Below are 22,311 nucleotides of genomic sequence, written 5' to 3' on the forward strand. Positions count from 1 at the left end.
ATACTTCTCTTACAATATTCCCTATTTTTTTAACTCTAAATTTCTGTTATTTGTAAATTATATTTCTATATGGACTCTACACTCTTCTTTCAATATTGTTATTTTGAAATTCCAAATTTTAATTATTTCTAAATTGTACTTCTATATGGACTCTAGACACTTCTTGCAATATTCCTTATTTTTATTTCGATTTTAATTTTTTAAAAAATTGTATTCTTGTAAGGAATCTAGACTCTTCTCCCAATATTTCTTATTTTTTAATTTTTAATTTTAGTTTATTTTAATTGTATTTAAAATATGTACTCCAAACTCTATTTTAATATTCTTTTTTTTAATTCAACTTTCAGTTAGTTCTAAATTTCTACATGGACTCTATGCTCTTCTTCCAATAATTTTTTAATTCTAAATTTCTATTGTTTCTAATTATATTTTATATGGACTCTAAACTCATCTTTTAATATTTCTTATTTTTAATTCCGAATTCAGTTATTTCTAGATTGTATTCCTATATGGATTCTATACTCTTCTTCAAGTATTCCTTATATTTTAATTTCGAATTTTAGCTATTTTTAAATTGTATTTCTATATGAACTCTAACCTCTACTTTTAATTTTTCTCTTTTTTTAAATTCTCAATTTCAATTAGCTCTAAATTGTACTCCCTCAATTCCAAAATATAAGGCACAATCATCCTTAACCCAAAGAATAAGAAACAATTATTATCACCTCACCATTTGGATCACCCCTAATAAATATAATAAATATAGTGCATGCACCCATTAGAATTAGAGAACTTGAGAATGAAGGGTTTAAAAAACAATAATTTAGTGGATAAGACATGCTAGATAATTGTTTTCATGCATGCACACCTTATATAATGAAATATTTGAAAAAAAAAGGGTTGAGCCTTATATTTTGGAATGTAGGAAGTGTACCGTATGGACTCTAGTCTTCTCTTCTGATATTCCTTTTTTTTAAGTTCTGAATTTCAGCTATTTTTAAATTATATTTCCATATGATTTTTTTTATTTTTCTCCAATTAATATGAGAATATCTAGGCCCTGAGAGCAAACATGTATGTTTCTCTTTTTTTTTAATTATTACTCCAATAAGTTAATAGATTAGGTGTTTGAGTATGTAATTTGAATATATTAACATACTAGCAAAATGCCCGTGCGTTGCACCGGATAATGACACTTCTGAACTATTTACATGAAGAAAATGAGTGGAAATGAGCTGATGCAATATCCGAATCGCGACACATAGAAATTTTATTTTCTTATAATATGTATAATGTAATTGTTGAATATACTCATGAATAAAATGCATGAAGTTGAACCGACGACACGTCCGAATAGCGACATATAGAAACTATATTTTTAATGTAATTGTGGAAATAATCTCGTGCGTTGCTATGTGAAAAAAAGTATGGACTTGAACTGATGACACGTCTAAATCGTGGCACGTAAAAATCATAGAAACCAATGTAATTGTTTTTTTCTAAGGGAGTATTGTTTTCGATTTATAAATCGCATGAGGATAAATATATACCTAATAACACCACTAAAAAGACATATAGATGACGGTACTATAAGTGTCGAAACAGTTAAAACCATCACAAGTACAACTTTTCCCACCTAAGCGGGGGGTGGAAAAATACAGAATCAGCACATTTCAGGAATTATAGGTACCGATTTTAAACAAAACTGATACCTATACTATAAATATTGGGTTTTTTTAAAAAATAAATGACACCAGAAAAACTTAGACGAGCCAAACGCGTCCCGTCCTTGTCCATACTCGCTCCCCACCCTACACAAAATCTCTCTCACTCTCACTCTCCCCCGCCCCTCCTCTCCCTCCGCCCCCTCATGCTTCGCTCGCCATCTCCTCCTCTCCCTCTCGCCTCCCTCTTGTAGCGGATACGGCAGCGGTAGCGGCATCGGCGACGGATTTTTTTTCCTACAACTTGTGAGTCAATGTCCTACATGGTAATTAGTTATTTGATACCCGACGTATTATTTTATTATTTTATAAAAGACAAGTTTATCCTTGAGAACAACCACAGCCACCACCTCCTCATCATTGCCACGGCCACCGCCATAGCCATGCTACTCCTTCTGCTCCTACTGACTATCGTGCTCCACCTTTGGAGCCACCGCTGCCGTCCCACTCTCTTGTTATTGCCGCCACCGGACAGCTAGCTCTGCAGATACTCCCATCATGCGGTCCGCCGCGGCACGGGCGGGTTCCGCCCATCCAGTCTTGGCCGCGGCGCCACCTCGCAGGTCAACCTCGCCATCTTTCCCTGACATGTCGCTCACCGCTATGAGATTCCTTAACCGGGCTAGGCGGCTCGCCGTCATATGCGACATGGCATGCACGACGCCGCGTCGTACGGCTGAGGCGATCGCTTTGATTGACACTAAGAACCTCGCTGCGCATCTCGTGCACATCTCAGTAATAATTATCCTATCCTATGCATGAAATGAGTCAGAGGCTCACAATAGCTCCACCACTAGTGTCTATTGCCGCTAGTGTCTCTAATATGTTGTCTCGTGGAAAATTTTAAATTTTTTTTACAATCGATAATTTTTATCTCAAACAAATATTAACGTGCAAGTATTTTAATTGTTTGCATTTTATACTATTTAACGGTTTCTTTTACCCATAACGAAGCACGTGTATTTTGCTAGTAATAATAAAATAAAATATTACTTGTCTGTAAAGTTGGTACGTGTATGTCAAAAATAGTTTGTTTTCAGCGAAATTCAATCTTGTGGTTACCACAATATAGAGCACAATGCCACTTGACTGTAATTATCTAAAGTCTCAAGCACGTACACTATGTACTACCAGTAAAAATATCTAGACTGCAGCTCCCTCTTTTTTCCTCTCTCTTCCCGTCTTTCTCCGCCTCTCTCCCTCCTCACTTTCTCCGTTTATTCCTCTCCCTCAACGTTGCCGGCCGATCCACCACATCGTCGACGGCCTATCCACAACATCGTCGCAGGCCTTCTTTTTCCCTCGAGTTGCCGGCCAGATCCACGATGCCATCACCATGGAGGTCCTCCTGGAGGGCGAAGACGTGGAGGCGGTGGTGGTATTCGGAGGCGAGCAGCTTGAGGCGGAGAGAGTGGTCGGAGACGGGGAGGCCGAGTGAGCCACGGATGGATTCGCCTCGCTCGCCATCTCCTCCTCTCCATCTCGCCTCCCTCCCGCGGTAGATCCGGCATCGATGGCGGCGTCGGCGGCGGCCGCGGGTGGATCCGGCGGCGGATGAGGACGGATCCAGCGGCGACGGCTCCCTCTGCCCCCTCTCTCCTCCCTCCCACGGTGGATCTGACAGCGGGGACGGCGACCGCGTGTGGATCCGGTGGCGGTGGCGCTGGCTGAGAGTGGATCGGGTGGCAGCAGCTTCCTCCTGCGGCGGATTCGAGGGCAGCGGCTCCTCTAGCAGTTATCCGGTGGCTGCTGCTCCCCCCTCCCCGGAGTGGCGGCCGACAGCTGCTTCCCTCCCCTGGTGTTGGCAGCAACTCCCCGCCTCCCTGGCTGCCCCTCACCTCCCCGACGTGGAGCCGACGGTGGTTTGATTTTTTTATTTGTGAATATTTTGAGGATTTTGTGATTTGGAATGTTGATATAGTAACCACAGTACGACGCCGGTTTGATTTGGGATGTTGATTTTGTGGAGATTTTTTATTTTGGTTTGGGATTGCAATTGAGTAATTTTGTTATTCATGTATTTTGGGAATTAGGGGCAATGGGATTGGGAGCAATTGACTCGATTAGCCGATTGATCGAGTTGGCTTCTTTTATTTTCACTCCAATGCCGATTGATATATATTTGTTTTCTTTTTCGGCTTCTTTTGAGTCCGCTCGGGAAAAAAAAATTTCAAGACGGTCTCGGATTCAAACACGGACGACGGACGAAAAAAATTGATCGGAAGCATTATGTGACAACCGGAAAAATCCAAATATTTATATTAGTTATAGATATAGATATTCCCATATGAACCAAATAATAATCGGTGACAATAATAGTTACCCCCGAGGTCATAGAATTGTCATAGAGGTAGAAATTGGATCGATGCTTCCACAACGAAATCGGCAAATGGATCATGATAATAATTAATTAATGTGCCTCCACAGGAAACGATTTGGAGCGCTTTTGGGTTGGATGGGCCTAGTTTTTGGAACATGGGCCATTCACGGAGCTCGCCCCTGCCACAGATTATGATCGATTTACATTTTAATCCTTGGATTGCCTCTCGTCTTCCTGCCGCTCCGCTCGCCGTCGCCGCCGCACCGGCGGCGAACAGCGGCGGCTAATTGGCCTTCCTGACGCCATTGGAAGCGCAAGGTTGGATTCTGCTTGCACTGACATGCAATGCCCAGTGGGCAGGGGCGACGCGCACCAAGAAGAAACTTGTGTCCAATATTCAAGAAGGAAATGTGAGTTTGACAAAAAGATGTGGATCGAACATCTCGAAGTTGAAACCACACAAAAATGTCTGTCATTGTGATATCGGTGTTTGGTTGCGAGGAAGAGCACTGTGTCTCTATCAGTCAGTAAGTCACATTGTGCACAGGGTTCACAAAACCGATTAGTTTTCACGAAAACTAGTCGGTTTGTGAAAACCAATCCAATCAATTTTATCTGGTTTTCGTACGACATTGATTGAAAATTGTTGGCTTCTATTGGTTTTCAGTTGGTTTTCGATAACCCGATGAGGAGCGATTTTCTACTCGAAAACGGAAAGGTAAACCCGGATTGTGTGTGTGAATGTGTTCCAAGTTTAGTTCGAGTACGCATACAAATTAGCTGATATCAAGAGAGCTTAGGACTTATTCGGTTTGAAGGAATTTCCATCCATAGAAAAAGGGAAAATATAGAAATAGAAATGCATGCATGAATTTTCCAAAAGATTTAAGTGGATAAAAATTTCTTTATGTCTTCTCTCTACAACTCGTAGATATTCTCCTGTGCTTACAATCCTACAAACTAAATAACACTCATATAAATTAATTCTTAGAAATCTAAACACACTGTCGATTGAGATCATATTATCAGAGAGACGGGTATACGTACGCACCTGATCAACAAAATAGCTGCATTTCCCTCTCGCATTCCTCGATCTCTTGCACTGGCTATATTAGCTGGGTACGTACTGACTCTGTTCGTGGTGTGTTCCATAGCTTTGTGTGCCCAACAGGGAAGGAGTGAAACTGTCACAGCATGATCTAACCATCACGTACTCAGAAGAAGCCTCAGCTAGCCGCCTTCCTGTTCGAAACCAGCGAGCTGAGCTGATTTCTTGTCTGCAAGTTAGATCATGCTGGCAGCTTCACGCTTTCTCTTGGGCACCGGAGGATCGATTCGATTCGATCGACATTGACACTCTCTCGCGCACCCAGCTAGCTGCTCGTTTATAAAGACGGCGAATCCATCGACGAAGAAGAAGACGAGGAGGAGGAGGAGGAGGAGGGGATCGAGCGGTGACATGCACATGGGGGGGCAGATGGATGGATCGATCGATCGGCGGCGTAGTTTATCGCGGCCATGTCGCTGGCCAGGAGGAGGAGGAGGAATCCGAGAGGCGATGGCAGCGTGCGGGTGCGGGTGTGTCGCCAATGAGCGGCAAGTCAAAGGGCGGGGTGGGCACATGCGACAGTGGGAGTGGGGCGTGTCGTGGCGCGACGTGGAGGAGGAGAACGTGGTGTCCTCTCGGGCTTCCTCCCCGGCAGGAATTAACTGCCCGTCTTTTCTGTCTCGAGAAGCCAAACCGCATTTTGTAAACAAATTTTTTTTTTTTTTTGGTTTACTGCAACAACAGCAGCAGCCGCCTAGTGGTACTCCTTCGGTTAGGCTTTTTAAGGTTATGCCATTTATCTAAAATAACACGGTGTGTTTAGTTGCAAATTTTTTTTTTCAAACTTTCAACTTTTTCATCACATCAAAACTTTCCTACATATAAATTTCCAACTTTTCCGTCAGATCGTTTTAATTTCAACCAAACTTCTAATTTTACTGTGAACTAAACATACCCTTAGGGTTTATAAAAACAAAGAATAATTACATTAAACTTCTAATTTTAGTGTGAACTAAACATACCCTTAGGGTTTATAAAAACAAAGAATAATTACATTAAAAATAAATAAGGTAAGGAATACTTGTATTGAAATTTAATAAAGTAAAGGTATGCTATTTTTAAAAAATATATATATTAATATGTACTCTTTTTATTTTATATTAAGCATTGCCCACATTAATATAGATGTTAATGAATGTGAACAATAATGAAAGTCTAAGACAGGTGAAGTATTTATTTATTCGTTGCTGCCACGGCTTATGCTTGGAGCATGGCAGAACGGTGGTCAAAGAAGTTAGCACACTGCAAATTTTATTGTGCGTGCATTGTCGATGTTTGCCTTTCAACAGACCGGTGTTGAAAATGGGAGCTGTAGCAGCTACTACTGCTACACTAGAATACAGTGAACAGTATTGTATATACTGATCTCTAAGGAAATAGCTGTCGACCTGTGAGTGTTACATCGAGCCTGTTACATTGTCAGGGCAATGGATTTCCAACGAGCTGCTGCAGAAATACTACACAGGTTAATTTGGAGGAAAAATATAGAAATTTTAGAGAATTTTAATCCTATAGAAAAATTTTCTATGGAGCCCTTTGAAACAAAGGATTGAATCATATCCAATCCTTTGAAATTCCTGTGGAATGAATAATATTATAGAGATTTTGGAGGAAATTTAGCAAGAGCTTCAACCTCTTGATAACTTTTCTTTGAGTCTATCTCTCTCATCCAATTCCTGTGTTTTTTTCTGCGGTTCAATTAAACGGTCATTCCTGTGTTTTTTCTGCGTTTTGTAATCCTCCGTTTTGCACTTACATTCCTATCAAAATCCTACGTTTTTTCTATTCCTATGTTTTATCAATCCTGTGATTCAAAAGGACCCTAAGTATATCATTGGCTTCACACTCCAGGCTGAGAATGCAATTCAGCATAAATCAGTTCATGCGTAAAGCATGGTCAATCAGCATGCGTCCAAATATAAGATCACCACTTTATTACACTGGAGTACAGTTCACGCACAACGAATATTATTAACTGATGCAGGGAAACTGTTTTAATGAGAATAGTACATTGTTCCTCTGGAGGGAGGGATACACTCATACACAGTGCATGCTATGTGATACTAACACAAATGATAAACTGCCATGAGTACTATTGTTGAAACTTTAAATGGAAAAACAATCCCTCATGATAAATAACCTCAAAACAGTATCTGTTATTGTTACATGACTCAACAGTAGAGGGTTACATGGATCACGGATGGACCGACACTTGTACATACAGATACAGATACAAATACAGAATGGGTCATGTGCAGCAGACAGACGCCTTGGGGTTGTGAATGGCCTAAATCAATAAATTAACGCAATAATGAAAAACAAAAACAAATGACACGACAAGCAACACATGGTCAGGCCAACACCGCAGCAACACAAGAGGCGGGAAACGGGGCTGGCTGCTACAAAACTGACACAGGATGAACTCCAGAGAACTCAGAACAATGCTGCCACCGGCTTTGGTTTTGGTTGGATTTCTCGTGTTCCGCATCGCCAGCACTCAAAGAATAAGCGGCATGCTGGTCAGAAGTTCAAACCAAGCGAGGCCAGATCTGTTGACCTGCTAAAACCACCCAGCATAACTTGCCATCCTGGCGCAGGCCGATCTGGCTGGCTGTCTCATCAACAGGTTCCTGATTCAAGATCCACATTTTCACCTTATGTCATACTGATTTAAGATCCACACTTTCACCTCATGTCATAGCATGTGGGTAGAGAGCACAGTAAATTGTAAACCGCCTCAGCTTTTGGGCGCTCAGATGCAATTCCTTTAGTGCACTGGTAGAAGAGATCTATCAACAGTCTTAGTTTTTCTGCATGAGCATCAGATGTGATACCCAACTCCAGCCTCGTAATTGGCTTGTCTAACGTCCAGAACGCTTCTAGTTCTTGAGTTAGTCTTGGTCTTTGCTTCTTCCTCTGATTATAGAAAATTCAGATCATTGTTAATCCTGATGTACACAGAGACAGGTAATTGATTGTGATGTAATGGACCTACCATTATGAGATCATATATTTCTGAATCAGGTAGGCCCTGGTAGGGTATCCGAAGTGTAAGCATCTCCAATAAAAAACAGCCAAATGACCAGATATCAACTTCCTGCAATATATATATATATATATATATAAACATCAAGCAATTATATGGAGTGTTGATTTGACTACATGCTAGAAGGTACCTAGGAGCATATTGTTGATATTCACATAATAATTTAAAGAAGTGGATGTACACTGGATATCAACATAAGTGATACTACATCCATTTCACTTTACTTGTCATCTAGCATTCAATTTGTTTATCAAAGTGTCATTCTCACATTCCAAAACATTTTTAGAGGTTACTTCCTACCCTTCATCAATACTAGTACTCCACACAAGGACTTTTAATGCTTGCTTTTGGGAAAATTGATTGGGATGTACTTATTGAGGGTAACCATGTAATTTGCCACACCTCCTTGTTTGGTGTGAGATTTGCTAGAATGACAAGTAAACTGAAATGTAGGGAGTAACTCTAATGGCCGAGTACAAAAGAAAAAGGAAGAGTTTTCACCAAAAAAAAAGTGATGCTTTAAGAAAAATGAAAATAACTAAACTGGTTCAAATTTGGATAGCACATGCTAATAAAAAATCATTCGCTCAGATGTCAAAATATTATGATAACCGCCTCAACTACAAAAACATAATAATAACAATGGTGCAGCATTTGGTTTCCTCAGCCAGAATGCAGAACAATTAAACTAGCATTGATAGCAACAAGACAGAACTGTGGAATAAAAGCATACCAGTCCATATTGGTTTTTGTCTCGCATGGCACGAAGAACCTCTGGAGCCATCCAGCATGGTGTACCAACACAAACATTGGGTGGATATGTCCCAAGGTGAGCTATACAGCATGTGTGGGAGAGAGAATGCAAAGGAATTGCGTTGTCGAAATCAGAGAGTTTGACTACTGGTGTGCCATCACTTCTCTCTAAATCCAGATCAACCAAAACATTCTCACTTTTTATGTCCCGATGAATAACTAGCTTTTTGTGCAGCTCCAACAATGCACAAGCAACTTCTCGTACAATGTAGAATGCCAGGTCAATAGGTGCATGCTTCTTGCCCTCTTTCAGCAATTTTGTCAAATAACCCTAACAAGAGAAAACAAAGGCCTTAAGTTAACGAAAATATCTGAACACTGAAGGTGATTACATAAGGAGTCATATGCATACCTTCAGAGACCCTCCTTTCACATGCTCCATCATAATTGTGGACTGTAATATCTTGTATTCCTTATCATCATCAGCTTGAACCCATTTAGAATAAAGCTGATGACCATATATTTCCACTATGGATTGGTGCTTCCTTAGGGCACCCAGCATTCTTACTTCCGCGAGAAGCTTGTATTCAAAATTTTTAACTTCATCACTAGAAGCACATCGAGTGTCTAGATATCTTACCTGCATTTAATAGCAACATCAACTAACTCCAAACAAAAAGACAAAGGCGTGACAAATAAATAAAAAAATAACAAACCTTTGCTGCCGCATCAACAGCACCAATTTTGCAGTAGTAGACTGAACTAGAAGCTGTAGTTTCTATTTCTTTGCACAGTGAGACAGAAGGAAAGGGAGACCGTGGAGTATAACCCTGATCATCAAGTATGATCTGAAGCCGACTGAGTGGAACATACCTAAAACAATATGCAACAAAGGGTAAATTCTCAGAACAGGTTCAAGTCAAATAGCAATTACTGGAAACACTTCCTTTTCCATTACATTATTTTCGAAACCTAGGGACTCAGTAAGTTAGAATGTTGGATTCAAAAGAATATATATGTAAAATGTATACTTGTTTCCAATAACTAACTGAAATAAGATGGGTAAGATGCATGCAACTAGATCAGCGGATGAGATTACTTACCATCAAGTGAACAAAATAACAGTAGATCAAATGGATATCTATCTATTAGAAACACAAAAAAAAAGGATGATTGATGAATAGGTTATCTTTGTTAAGAGTGAATATAGCTTCTGAACTTCAGAACTAACTAAAAAATGATGATAGTATGGCAGATGGACAGGAGTTCTTATGTTTTCTAACTTCAATCATATATAGATTACTTATGATATAAATAAGGACCAAAAAATGATGTTAGCTATTGGCAACATTAGGAAAATGTCATGTTGTCATCTCTTTTTGCTAACATGACAATACCACACATTGAAACAGTTCAAATAGTGAAAATATTATAAAAACATCTTCGGTCTAAAAATTATTACAAAAACATCATAGTAGGTTAAAACAACATAAATTACACACAAAGCAAAAACATGTAGCACAGACAGATTTTAGGATCACAGTGTGTTTACCTGCAAAAGTACTCTGGATCTGTCTCTTCCTTTATATTGGTTGGGTAGCATGCATCCACTATCATCCTTACCCATGTATTCCCTTTTCTAACAGGAACAACATTCCAAGCATGAGGTGTGTAGTCAAGATGCCCCCGCACAAGCTCACAAGGAATTGGAGGGTCTGCTCGATCGCACAAGTACTGCAGTGGATATGGTTGCAATGTTAAAGAGCAAATATAGAATGAGCTCAGGCCAAAGAAACGAGGAGTTACCTTCATTAGGACAGCTCGGTGCCTACAAACACCAAATTGCAGTGCTCCTATCGGTACAATTCCTGAATTTCTCCTTTCTTTGATGATATGTATTGATTTATCGCACAGGCCAGTAAAATCAAAGTGGCCGTAAAGATTATTGATCCGCTTAGATGCTTCAGTGCTGTCACATATGCTCCCAGCAGAACAAGTGCAAACAAAAGGTTGCTCCTTTCTCAAGCTAACAATAGCTCTCCGTGTTCTACTGAGAGAAGCACTTCTATCACAACCTCCAAAGCAGTCAGAAACAAACAAAGCAAGCACAGATGCCCTTAGTAAGTCCTGGCCTGCATCTTCATCAGCTACAAAACAGCTTGGCATTTTCAAATTAGACAGCAATATTTGTGCTGAAGACGCGATTGCATCCAACTCTTCATCTTGTTCTCTGAACGAAAAAAAAGGAAGTCAAAACATGCACACTATGCAAAATAGAGAGAGCCTAAGTATAGATAGGAGTGTGCACTAACCGGTCCAAGAGAATAACTTCACGTGCATATAGTCCAATACTCCGCTCATACTCCTCTAATGGCATGAAAGGCATATCTCGTCCTGCATCATAGAAGCCATCTGGTAGATGATCATCAATGCTGCAGAACGATTGCACACTGTACTTATAGGATAACTTTGAGCATTCATCAAATGGTCTAGGGCATTTGCTAGGTTTAGGATTGCAGTCCATATCAGGGTGCCTTTTAGATTTCCATGAATGCTTAGATGTTTCTGAAGGATTCTCTTCAACAACCACAGCAGCATCATGGACTGATGATGCAGAATCCTCTAGTTCGTTTTCAACACTGCGGATCCTTCTCCTGCTCAAAATATCAGTGTTACCGCTGATACAAGAACAGTTGCCATGGCTTTTCATACTTAATCCAGGCTTTTCTTCTTCATTATGGTCCTGTAACATCATGCCACTATCTTTAATATGCCCATAGGAGTCATCATCAACTATACATGACAAGTCCTCAGATATAGAACTTGTTTCTTTTGGCAAATCCTGTAATGAAGCTTCTTCATCAATGCCTTTCATCTCTGACTTGTTTTCCATATCATGCAACGGGCTCTCATCTTCTGTCATATTCACAGCCATTTCATCAACATAATCATCATTGAGCTTGCTCCTGCTTGATTCCAAACGCTCTTGACGAGCTTGTTGTTGCAGGCAATCCCGCCGCTTCCAACCTTTCTTTGTTTTCTGTGTGGGATGAACTTTTAAATTTGCGGAAGCTTCTGGATGTGAACATAAACGTGAAGCATTGCAAGTATGATTCATACTTCTAGATTCTGCTGAAGTGTTGCTCACAACAGCTATAGATTTTAGTTTGCCAGGCTTCATATTGTTTTCACCATTTCCTCTCATGTCACAACATACCCATGCAGGAATAACACAAGAATTGGAGATCCTATTAAACTTGAGACAGAGAAAAAAAAAGTCAGTCTGGTATATAAATCCTAAATACCATAACACAATGCAAAAGTTCCACAGTACAATCACTGCAAGCATTAAAAGAAAAGATCAAAACTCTTGTCAAAAAAAAGAGAGAGAACCACAGTGCCACATTATTTATCTTATAAATCCACTCCACTAGCTGCGAGATATTTCTTTTTGGCTAGACATTTCTATAGATGTTTTTCTAGTTCCAGATAAACTCTTGTACTTGCACTTTCATTGAATTTCAATGGCAACAGAAAAAATTGGACAAAGATCATTAACCCATCGATAGTTCCTTTACTCAAAAGTGACAAACATCTCTCTTCAAATACAACAGTTAATAATGTTCTTAAAAATGTTGAGGTTTTGATCCACAAAGTGAATCAATCCATAGAATCAGAAAAGGCTACAGAAACTAGATAATTGAGATCTAAAAAATCAGAAATTACTGGACAAGACTAGGAAGGATATCAAATAAATTGAGACAGTATCATGTTTAACCATGACAGCTCAATTCACAGCAAAAAAAGATGCCATTTATACAAAATAAACAGGTAGGAAAAAATAAATTATGTTAATAAATAATAAGATATACCTGAAGATTTAAATACTGTAGTGTAAGCATAGAAATGAGTTTAACTGATCCAAGGGAAGTCAATCTGTTGTTTGATAAATCAAGGCTTTCAAGACATCTCAAAGAAGAGATTCCTGATGGTAGATCCACCAACTTATTATTAGTCACTTTGAGGAACTTTAGGGCACCCAACTCAGTTATACAGTTAGGCAAGTTCTTCAACTTGTTGAACGAAAGATCAAGTTCTTGCAGCTTCCTTAGGGAGCCAATTTCAGGAGGGAGGTACCTATAGAATGTAAAAAAAGGGGTTGAGAAATCATCATTTCTTCTATTTGAAGGAGTGAGAGAAAATGATTAACTTAATATAGCCTAAAATAGAAACATTATCAGAAATATTGTATAATTTCCAATAGTTGGTCTAACTACCACTCTGGGTAACCAGATGCTGTACAGCACGCACTCTCTCCATCCACTTATGTAGGGTGCCTTTTGATTTGAGCTCTTGACCAGGAATGAAGGGTGCACACTACACCTGAAGAATCTCTTCTTGGTTTTTGGTCTCATGTACCCTTCACTACTCCGCACACTGTACTGAATGTGCATGCAGGCATTGAGCATTCAACTAGTGCAAGTGTGAATGGATGAAGGAATATGGCATCAAGCAGCCATGCCAACCCATCATACCCGCAAAGGGGGGCCCAGCTAGTGCATGTAAAGAACTGTTTGGTCATTTTAGGTGAACTCTTGGCCTTTGAGCAGCAAAGGAATATTCCCTAGATATGTGGAGGGAGGGAGTATACTACAAAATGTGTATTTACCAGTAGAGGAATTAATAGATTTTGTAACAGCCTAACAAAGCTAATGTTCCTCCTCTAATTCTGATTTAAATTTGGCAAAGGCAATCATAACCATCAGAGATAGTCAGCATGGAAAATCCACACCAAATAAAAAGGTCATGGCCAGTTAGAGGCTAGTTCATATCTATGTTATTCCTATCCATTTAATCTGTTGTTACGCGTTACTGACAAAAAAAATGCCATGTAAATACAGAAGAAAGGAACCACATTTACATTGCATAGCGTTGCTCAATTACATAGAAGACACCGTTATGAACAAATTGAAGAACTTTGCTGAAAAGAACACTGCCCGGACCAATTAGGCCACTGGCCTGAACATACCTAATGGAGAAATGGCAGATTGTTAGCTTGGTGAGGCACTTGAGCGCGGCGACCTCGACCAGTATGGAGCACGCGGACGGCCTGGGCGGGACAATGGAGAGCTCGAGCTCCTTGAGCGCCCGCATCCGGCGGAGCGGCGCCCCGGAGACCCTGGGCGCGGACACCTTCACCTGCAGGCTCTCGAGCTGGTCCAGCTCGCCAGCCTCCGGCGGGAGCACCTCCACGTCGTTGCCGAAGAACTTGAGCGACCTGACGCTCCCGCGGCACCCGCCGATGGAGCGGGGGACGAGGTTGTACGTGTTGCGGTAGATGTAGACCTCGCCGCCGCCGCCCCTCGCCGCGGGCGGCGGGGGCGGCAGCGCGGCGAGGTCCCAGGTGTTGCCGGCGACGTCGGTGGCGTCGGATCTGCGCGCGGGGGGGTCGTCGGCGTCGGGGTCCGCCGCGGCGGGGGCCATCCGGGGGCCGACGCGGCGGGGTTTTGGGCGGCCGCGTCGCCACCTAGGGTTTCGTACACGGGAGGAAGGGGATGGAAGGAGAAGGGGGAGGGGGGGAATAATAAAGTTAATGTGAAAAAACTTCAATTTTTTAGGCTTGTTTTGGTTGTGAATGGAAATGGGGGAATAAGTTCATTTGAGGTCCCTTAACTTGTCAACGAATCTGATTTTCGTCCCTCAACCAGAAAACCAGACACAAAGGGTCCCTCAACTATCAAAACCGGTATAAATTAGGTCCCCCGGCGGTTTTGAGGGCGGTTTTGGCTGATGTGGCGCCTATGTGGCTAATTTGACTCGGTCTTCATCTGACGTGGTATTGACGTGGCGCTTACGTGGCAATTAGATCCGGAAAAATAATAAAATCCGTGGGACCCAGATGTCAGTCTCACGCACAAATTAATTAAAAAATGGTGGGGCCCACGTGGGCCCCACATGTCATCCTCACCCCTCCTCTTCTTCCTCCTCTCTCCCCATCTCCCTCTCTTCATCTCTCTCTTGCGCTGGATGTCGTCGTCCTGGATGCCGTCGGTGAGCACCTGGAGCCCGTACAGGTCGGCAGCGCTGGAGGATGCGATGGTGGCGGTGGCCGGCGGCGGGAGCGCTGGGCAAGCAGATAAATGGGGGCAACGGCTGTTAACAACCAAATTTGGTAATATCGGCATTGGGAAAGAAGATTAGATTGAAGCGAAGTCGGAGGCAGAGATCGAGTTCGGAAACAGAGCAGGGATCGGCTGGAGTCCAGATCGGCTACGATAAGATCGGCTGAGTCTGAGTCGGACTAGGTAAGCCGATGTAGCCAATCTATATGTGTGATGTCTGGTTGGATTGAGGTGCTTCAAGGTGATTGCCGCACATGGATAGAGTCCTGAGGAGGCAATTATATCTATTAATTAGGATGTTTTATGTTTTATCCTTAGAGATATGATTGGGCAAAAGTCTGCCGCAAAGACATATAGTATCTTAGAGTTTATTAGAGATAGTAGTCGTGTCCGTTATGGACATATCTTATAATTCTCGGGTATAAATAGACCTGAGCCCTATGTAACTTTTAACACACATTCAATACAATCTCGGCGCATCGCCACCCTTTTACTTTAATTTTGTTTCGACTAGTTCTTGCTTTCGGGTTGAGCTGCATCGGTTTTGATCTTCAACGAGAGGTAAAACTTATTATGACGACTTGTGTTTTCGGGATTAGTGCTTCCATCTTTATGATACTCTGATCTCGTTTATATAATTCGCCGAGCTATCATATATCTTACATAATCTCCGGCAATACCGCTATCTAATCTACAATCAGCTAACACCGGTCGGTAGAAGGCAGCCGACCAGGTTAAATAGCGAAGTTGACCTAAATTATATAAGATATTTACCACTTTATGAAACTTCCAGTGGTTTGATTGTCTAGATATTGTTCTTCTTTTCATACTTAATGCTGCATCAGTTAAGTTTGATCTATTAAGTCGTGCTTAGAATATCAACCTCTAGCCTGTCTTCTGGTTGCCGATTAGGGTAGCATCGGAGTTTCAGCCGATCTTATCTGATTTAACTATATTTGCTCTATATGCTTTATTGACATGTTAAATCTGCTCTTTATGCCAAGATATTGCTGTTTTAATATCCTGATATAAAGTAGTATCGGAGTATTAGCCAATACATGCTAGATCTATCTGATCGGCTATGCTGTAAACATATATAGTCCTGTTATTAATATATATTTCGGTCTAAGTGATTTATACTGTCTCGGCATGGCGATCGATCTATTCCAATCACTTGATTTAAGTATATATCGATATAAGGAGTATATATCGTTAACATCTATAGCCGATCAAGTAGATTTAGTTCTTTCTTACTTATTCAAGATTGCCGATCGATACACATATGACATCGGCTCAAAGATAAATGATATGTCATCGGCACTTAGCCAATCGGCTATCATTTATAGATTTAACCGCGATTTCTTTGCTTCTACTTCTTGTTGGTTACAGGATCAAATCAACTGGCACGCTAGCACACCCGAAGGCAAGCTTTGGACCTGCACTGGAGTTAAGCAGATCTCCCAGGCCTCGTGTTTTCTGTCAACAGCGGCGCACAGAGCGGAGCGGCGGCGTGGGTAGCACACGATGCCAGGGAACTCTGTGTCCATGGCGACGAAGGGGAACTCGTCGACGACGTCGCGGATCAACGCGAGCTCCACCTCAAGGTTGTCCGTCCACACCTCACGGATCTCCACCGGCTCCTCGCCTCCGCTGCCGATGCCCCACTCCACACGCTCAAGGCCAACGTCGATATGCTCCACCTCATCTAGCTCGGCCTCACCTTCTCTGGCCCTCACTACGAGCTTCCGGCCCTCGGTCCTGGCCGCCGATGATCCCTCTCCCTTATCCCTCATCTTCCTCATCCTCGGCTTTCTCCCCCCTCGCGCGCCCACGGCAGGCGAAGCGAGTGCGCGATAGCACAAGGCTGTGGCCGTATTCGGGTGCTTCTCCTCGCGCCGTGGCGCCGCCTCATGGCTACCGCCGCCGCCATTGTCGTCGTTCCCCCAATCACCGCCACCGCCGACGACAAGGCGTTGCTTTATATAGCCGACGCGCGTCTCCCTCTCCCTCGTCTTCCTCCAGCCACGCCATTCTCGCCTCCTCTTCACTGCCGATTCCCGGGATGGTGAAGGTGGTTGCACCAGTGAGCCGGTTGGTGGAGTCGACAATGACGTCGACAAGTGGGCGGTCGATGGTGTCGGCTGCGGCGGTGGGGGATGCGCTGGTGTCGGAGCTGTGCATGTAGAGCGCGAAGATCGACGCTGTTGTGCGGATGGAGTGCGAGCGGATGTGCGTCGGGCTCGAGCAATGTCAAGCGCTGGTTCGCTCGGTGTCGTCGTGTCGGTCGCCGCGGCATGGCGGCTGCGGGAGAAGGAGGTCGAGCTCGACGTCACCCGACGCCACGCCGTCGAGCTGGATGAGCGGCTCCGTCAGGCCACCGCCGAGAGCCAGGCGTGGTGCGGCCTCGCCCGTAGAACGAGGTCATCGCGGCGGGCCTCCGAGCCACCCTCGACCACCTCCTCCTCTGCGCCGTCGCCCCCGCCCAACCCGCGACTCCCGGCGATGCTGATGTATCACCCGTCGTAGGCCGCCGTGAGCCAGTGCAGCATGAGCACAGCAAGGAGGCCGGACAGCGAGCGGGGAAGGTGGCCGAAGGAGGAAGAGGCAGAGGAGGAGGTCGCCGACGAGCTCGGCCTCCCTCCTCGCCCGGCCGCCGCGCGTCGCCTCTCCTCGCGCGGCTACAGCGAGCTGCCCCTCCTCGCCCGGCCGCCTCCCTCCTCCCCCGGCACCGTGCGCCGCCTCTGGGATGGGAGAGGGGAGAGAGGAAGAAGAAGAGGGGGAGAGAGTTGAAGAGAGGGAGACACTAAGAATGACACGTGGGCCCTATCATTTTTTAATTAATTTGTGCGTGAGACTGACATGTGGGTCCCACGAAGTTTATTATTTTTCTGGATCTAATTGCCACGTATGTGCCACGTCAGATGAAGACCGAGTCAAATTAGACATGTAGGCGCCACGTCAGCCAAAACCACCCTCGAAACCGCCAAGGGACCTAATCTGTACCGGTGTTGATAGTTGAGGGACCCTTTGTGTCTGGTTTTCGGATTGAGGGGCAAAAATCGGATTCGTTGACAAGTTAAGGGACCTCAGATGAACTTATTCCAAATGGGGGAGAAGAAGTGAAGAAGAGAAGAGCGCGTTGTTGGTGTGGACGCGGAGTCCGAGAAGACGAGGTTGGTGGGCCGGTATGGGCCGACCAAGTTTAGGCCCATCTCGTACTTTAGCTCTCTCTTATATGGGCCGGAATTTAGGCCCATTTAAACATGTCTTATGTCTGCATATGTGGCCCATTTAGGCCCGACTATGCTAAAAATCTGTCAATAAATTTGTCGAATTTTCAGCTGTTAATCTAACCTTGAGATCCGTGCCCTTATTGTGTCAGCGCGCCCACGAAACACTTAACTCGGGAGTGCTTGACTACCTGGTACAGTACATCCATTCATATGGTTGATTATTTTGTCACTCACTAATTAAATAGTTTAAGTTGTTGTTAGTTGTGTAGTGCATTGTTTCCTGTCAACTTCACCTCGCCCAAAAGTGTATAGGGGATAAAGAGAGGAGATAGGTTGAGGAAAAAAAATTACAGTGTAAATATAGTACTTTTAGAGTGTAATTTGTAGTAGTTACATTGGGAGTCAGAGTAAATTACAAATGCAATTTCTATTAGATTTGTATGATTTATTTTTTTTCTATTTTTCACCGCTTGTAAGTTACACTTTACTTTTAACAATAAGCTTATCTTTAATAGTGAATTCTGTGTTATGATACGTGTAAGTTATACATGCTATTTTCATGTGTATTATGTAAGTATTAAAAATCTGAGTGTTTTTCGTTTAAAATCGGTCGGGTGATCTATAGATACTCCCTCTAGTGTGATCTGCTGTACGGTGAAGTTGAATTCTTGAAAATCAACAAAAACCGTGTGCTTTCTTTACAAACTTCAGGTAGAGTGCTGCATAAAATTCTTGGAGGCTATCATCAATCATCACAATACGCCACGTAGAATGCCAACAGTACCACATATCTGAAGCTTTCATTGAGCTTTATTTATCAGAACACGAGAGATAGACCTCAACCACAACGTGGTATCATCAGATTACATAAGTATCAGTATTCAGTACTATGACGTAGAAAGATAGCAATGCTCTGAATGTTTGCAGAAGAGTTTTACGGACGCCTGAAAGTAAAACCTAGCGCGTCGTCTCAGGAGTGGTTCTTGAGTACTTCAGCATCAGACATACAGGGCAGAGTCCACAACTGGAAATGCCGAAATGGTAAAATGGAAGCCATCTCAATGGTATCTTTGCCTCAGAAATGGTTGGACCAGTCTGCGGCGCTGCCGACCCGAGGGATCCCGGAGTCCTTCTTGGCCTCGCTGTCGACCTTGTAGTTGGAGCCGCACATCTGGCCCTGGCTGTCGACCCGCGGCACAGGCTTCAGCTCGTTCAGCGGGTGCTCGAAGCTCTGCAGCCCTCCAGAGGTGGTGTAGAAGCAGCCTGACGAACAATCGCAAATGACGGTGTGAGAGAGTGGAGCACTTCAGCTGAATTCTGGTGAAACAATGAGAAGAAAGGCCCGATACTGATATCGGTCATCGCAGTTTACCTTTGGGGAATGGCGCAAACGAGTTCCCGCAGGATGCCTTGAGAAGGTCAACATTGTCAGAGAACACAAGGTGGTTCTCGGAGTCAACGCCCCAGAAGAAAGGAATGCTACCATCAGCATCCTGAGCAGAGAAATGGGATCAGAACCACAGCCTTCAGAGCAGAAGTATATGCCTCAGGAAAGAGAGATGATGTACTTACTGCAGCAACGAAGGTGGATTTTGACAGAGTGTCATACAGGATGAACGTGAACTTCCCGCTGAGATCTCTCACGACCTGACTAGCTGGGAGAGGGCCCCTGTCCCTGAGGGTCCTGTAGGCCTCAATCAGGATGGTAACCTCAGTTGCTGTCTTGCTCAGACCATAGTGTTGCTTCAGACTGGCAATGTTCTCAATGTGTCCTTGGAACAGGCAGAATATGTCATTCACAGCACCAAACAACCTGGGTAGGAGCACAAATCCAGAGTTACTAAACATAATTCATGAAATTGTAGAGTTGCGGAAAACAGAAGAGTTGCCAGTAACAATAATTACGAATTGCGATGCACCATTCTCATGGTGAAAAGGAAGTCCATGTTACTGCTATTTATTAGAATGACCACATGCCAAACAAATACACACTGTCATCTGAAATATTTCCTCTAACACAATGTTTTTATTTCACAACAGCAACAGAGAAATGCTTCAAGGTTCGAACACCACAAAACCATGATGCTGGAATCTTACAAATTTGCAACAGAGAAGTCTAATAGGTTACCCAAGTGCAACCGGCCAAATGTTATTTTAAGTTAAAATCGCTATCTATATAAAGACAATTTGCCATGCACTTTGGGTTATTTTAGGGGGGCTCAAAACTCAACTGCAGACTACTCCACAAACGTCCACGTTTGCTCTTTGCTGTAAATGACGTGTTACTACCCAATAAAAAACATAACTGATCACCATCATCCCTGTTGGATGACAAGGAACAATTGTTTAACAAGTACCAAATTGACATGTAATACAAACATGTCAACAATGGACAATGGACATGTGGTACCACACATTCTGGATTGTTTCTTTTTCTTCTGTTGAATATCTAAGCTATAGCGACATGTATAAAAATGTTGAAACATCCGATGCTACACAAAGAATTGGGTGGATAGGAATGGACATATCTGTCTATGAAAAGGTTCAGCCAAGGCTCCCATATCATGGTAGTTTCAGATTAGCATGAACAAGCTTGATCTTACTAAATTTTCATCAAGTTTTATGCGGAATTCACTAAATTGTTTGATCGGCTAATATGCCATTGATTCACAACGTACTCGGTACTCAACTGATCAAATAAAATTACAGTATAGCCATGAACAAAATGCATCCACATGAAGAAACGAACTCGACTAAAAAAATAAAAATATTGTCTAAATCTTGCAGGATGGAATGGTACGAAAGAATGGTTGACCATATACCCGTTCCGCTCATCATAATGGTCCTATCCCCTAACTTTTCGTGCAGATCTAAGCAACTATTAGATCGACGAGCCTCACCTAACTTTAAGGTGCAGAAATCTCCCAACTTTATCCAAGAAAGACTCGAGATCACACCACATGCGGACATGCCGATCGACCACGCGGCCGACACCAAAAAGAACATCAAATCAAACTCAATTCATTTTGATCCTTACAAAGAGCCCCTAAATTTTCGCAAAACTCAAGGTCGAACTAAAATAGCATGATTTTTTTCCCATAAGATAAAATCCCCATAGGAAACCCCAAGAAAAAAAAAATCCATGGCTACTGCCTACACTGGCTTAGCCCCAAGAAACCAAAAGAAACGGAGATCTCCCAAAATTTCATCGTTCCAACCTCAGACGAAACAGCCGCATCACCAAATCTCGGGCTTAAGTGCCGAACAGCCAAAAAAGAGCACGCTTTTTTTTTGCATCCCAAGAACGCGCTACAAAGCATCGGCTTACCCCAGCTAATCAGCGAGAGGAGCCAAGAACAGAGCAAACACCTGGGGACGAGGGGGCTCTGGTTGGCCGCCGAGTAGGCGAGGGCGCCGGCGGGGCCCAGGCTGACGGTGACCGCGTCGGCGTGCGCTCCGGCGAAGCCCTTCATCAGCGCGCCCGCGCCGCCGGCCGCCACGGCGCCGCCGGCCACCGGCGGGCTCCGGAGGCCCTCCGGGCACTTGGCCACCGTCGGATCAAACACCGCCAACATCCTCGCCGCCGCCGCCGCGATGTGACCTCTCCTCTCTTTCCGTGTGCGTGGTGCGCTTTGCTTCGCCGATGTCTGTGTGCTGTGACGCGGCCACGCTGATTGCCTGGAGTCAACATTTATAGAGAGTTTTTTTGGGTTCCCATTTTGCCCTTTGGTCGGTTTGGTCAGATTTTTTTTTGGAAGCTTTTTTATTTTTCCGGTCAGATAAATTGGGTTGATTTTTGTTGTGCCGCCGATGGTTTTTGTCATGCTTTCTAGATGCAAATGCAAGTGGGAGTTCACTTTTATATGTACTAAAAATATTATTTATGAAAAAACATGTGCACATCATGATTTTTGAGGAAGAAATACAGAGTGAAATATATTCAGAAATAAGAAGTGAAAAAACTGTGATTTGTTCAAAAATTAGATATATGGGCGCTTATACGGC

The 22,311-nt window shown here is 43.2% G+C and overlaps 2 protein-coding genes across 2 annotated transcripts; both read right to left on the minus strand.

The window, feature by feature from the left end:
* Nucleotides 1-7,263: 7,263 nt before the first annotated feature.
* On the minus strand, nt 7,264-14,508 carry LOC4334076 (uncharacterized). Its single transcript, XM_015776285.3, has 10 exons — nt 13,981-14,508; nt 12,824-13,088; nt 11,264-12,207; nt 10,758-11,181; nt 10,504-10,685; nt 9,668-9,824; nt 9,364-9,591; nt 8,932-9,282; nt 8,148-8,249; nt 7,264-8,068 (listed from the first exon to the last, which is right to left on the minus strand). Exons 1-10 carry the CDS (start codon nt 14,433-14,435, stop codon nt 7,838-7,840), a joined length of 3,339 nt encoding a protein of 1,112 aa, XP_015631771.1. The 5' UTR covers nt 14,436-14,508; the 3' UTR covers nt 7,264-7,837.
* A 4,586-nt stretch (nt 14,509-19,094) lies between these two features.
* Nucleotides 19,095-21,969, minus strand: LOC4334077 (stem-specific protein TSJT1). The gene is made up of 4 exons (XM_015777134.3): nt 21,676-21,969; nt 19,879-20,119; nt 19,679-19,799; nt 19,095-19,569 (listed from the first exon to the last, which is right to left on the minus strand). The coding sequence occupies exons 1-4, from the start codon at nt 21,879-21,881 to the stop codon at nt 19,382-19,384; spliced, it is 756 nt and encodes a 251-aa protein (XP_015632620.1). The 5' UTR covers nt 21,882-21,969; the 3' UTR covers nt 19,095-19,381.
* Nucleotides 21,970-22,311: the final 342 nt, after the last annotated feature.

Source organism: Oryza sativa, chromosome 3, assembly GCF_034140825.1.
Source record: "Oryza sativa Japonica Group chromosome 3, ASM3414082v1".
In the NCBI taxonomy this organism is placed as follows: Eukaryota; Viridiplantae; Streptophyta; class Magnoliopsida; order Poales; family Poaceae; genus Oryza; species Oryza sativa.

Coding starts and splice junctions, on each gene's coding strand:
- LOC4334076 (XM_015776285.3), bottom strand. CDS start 14,435: ATGGCCCCCGCCGCGGCGGACCCCGACGCCGACGACCCCCCCGCGCGC. Junction 10,686..10,757: donor ACCGAGCTGTCCTAATGAAG/GTAACTCCTCGT, acceptor TATCCACTGCAG/TACTTGTGCGATCGAGCAGA. Junction 9,283..9,363: donor TGAAAGGAGGGTCTCTGAAG/GTATGCATATGA, acceptor TTCTCTTGTTAG/GGTTATTTGACAAAATTGCT.
- LOC4334077 (XM_015777134.3), bottom strand. CDS start 21,881: ATGTTGGCGGTGTTTGATCCGACGGTGGCCAAGTGCCCGGAGGGCCTC. Junction 20,120..21,675: donor CAGAGCCCCCTCGTCCCCAG/GTGTTTGCTCTG, acceptor GCTCCTACCCAG/GTTGTTTGGTGCTGTGAATG. Junction 19,570..19,678: donor GTTTGCGCCATTCCCCAAAG/GTAAACTGCGAT, acceptor ATTGTTCGTCAG/GCTGCTTCTACACCACCTCT.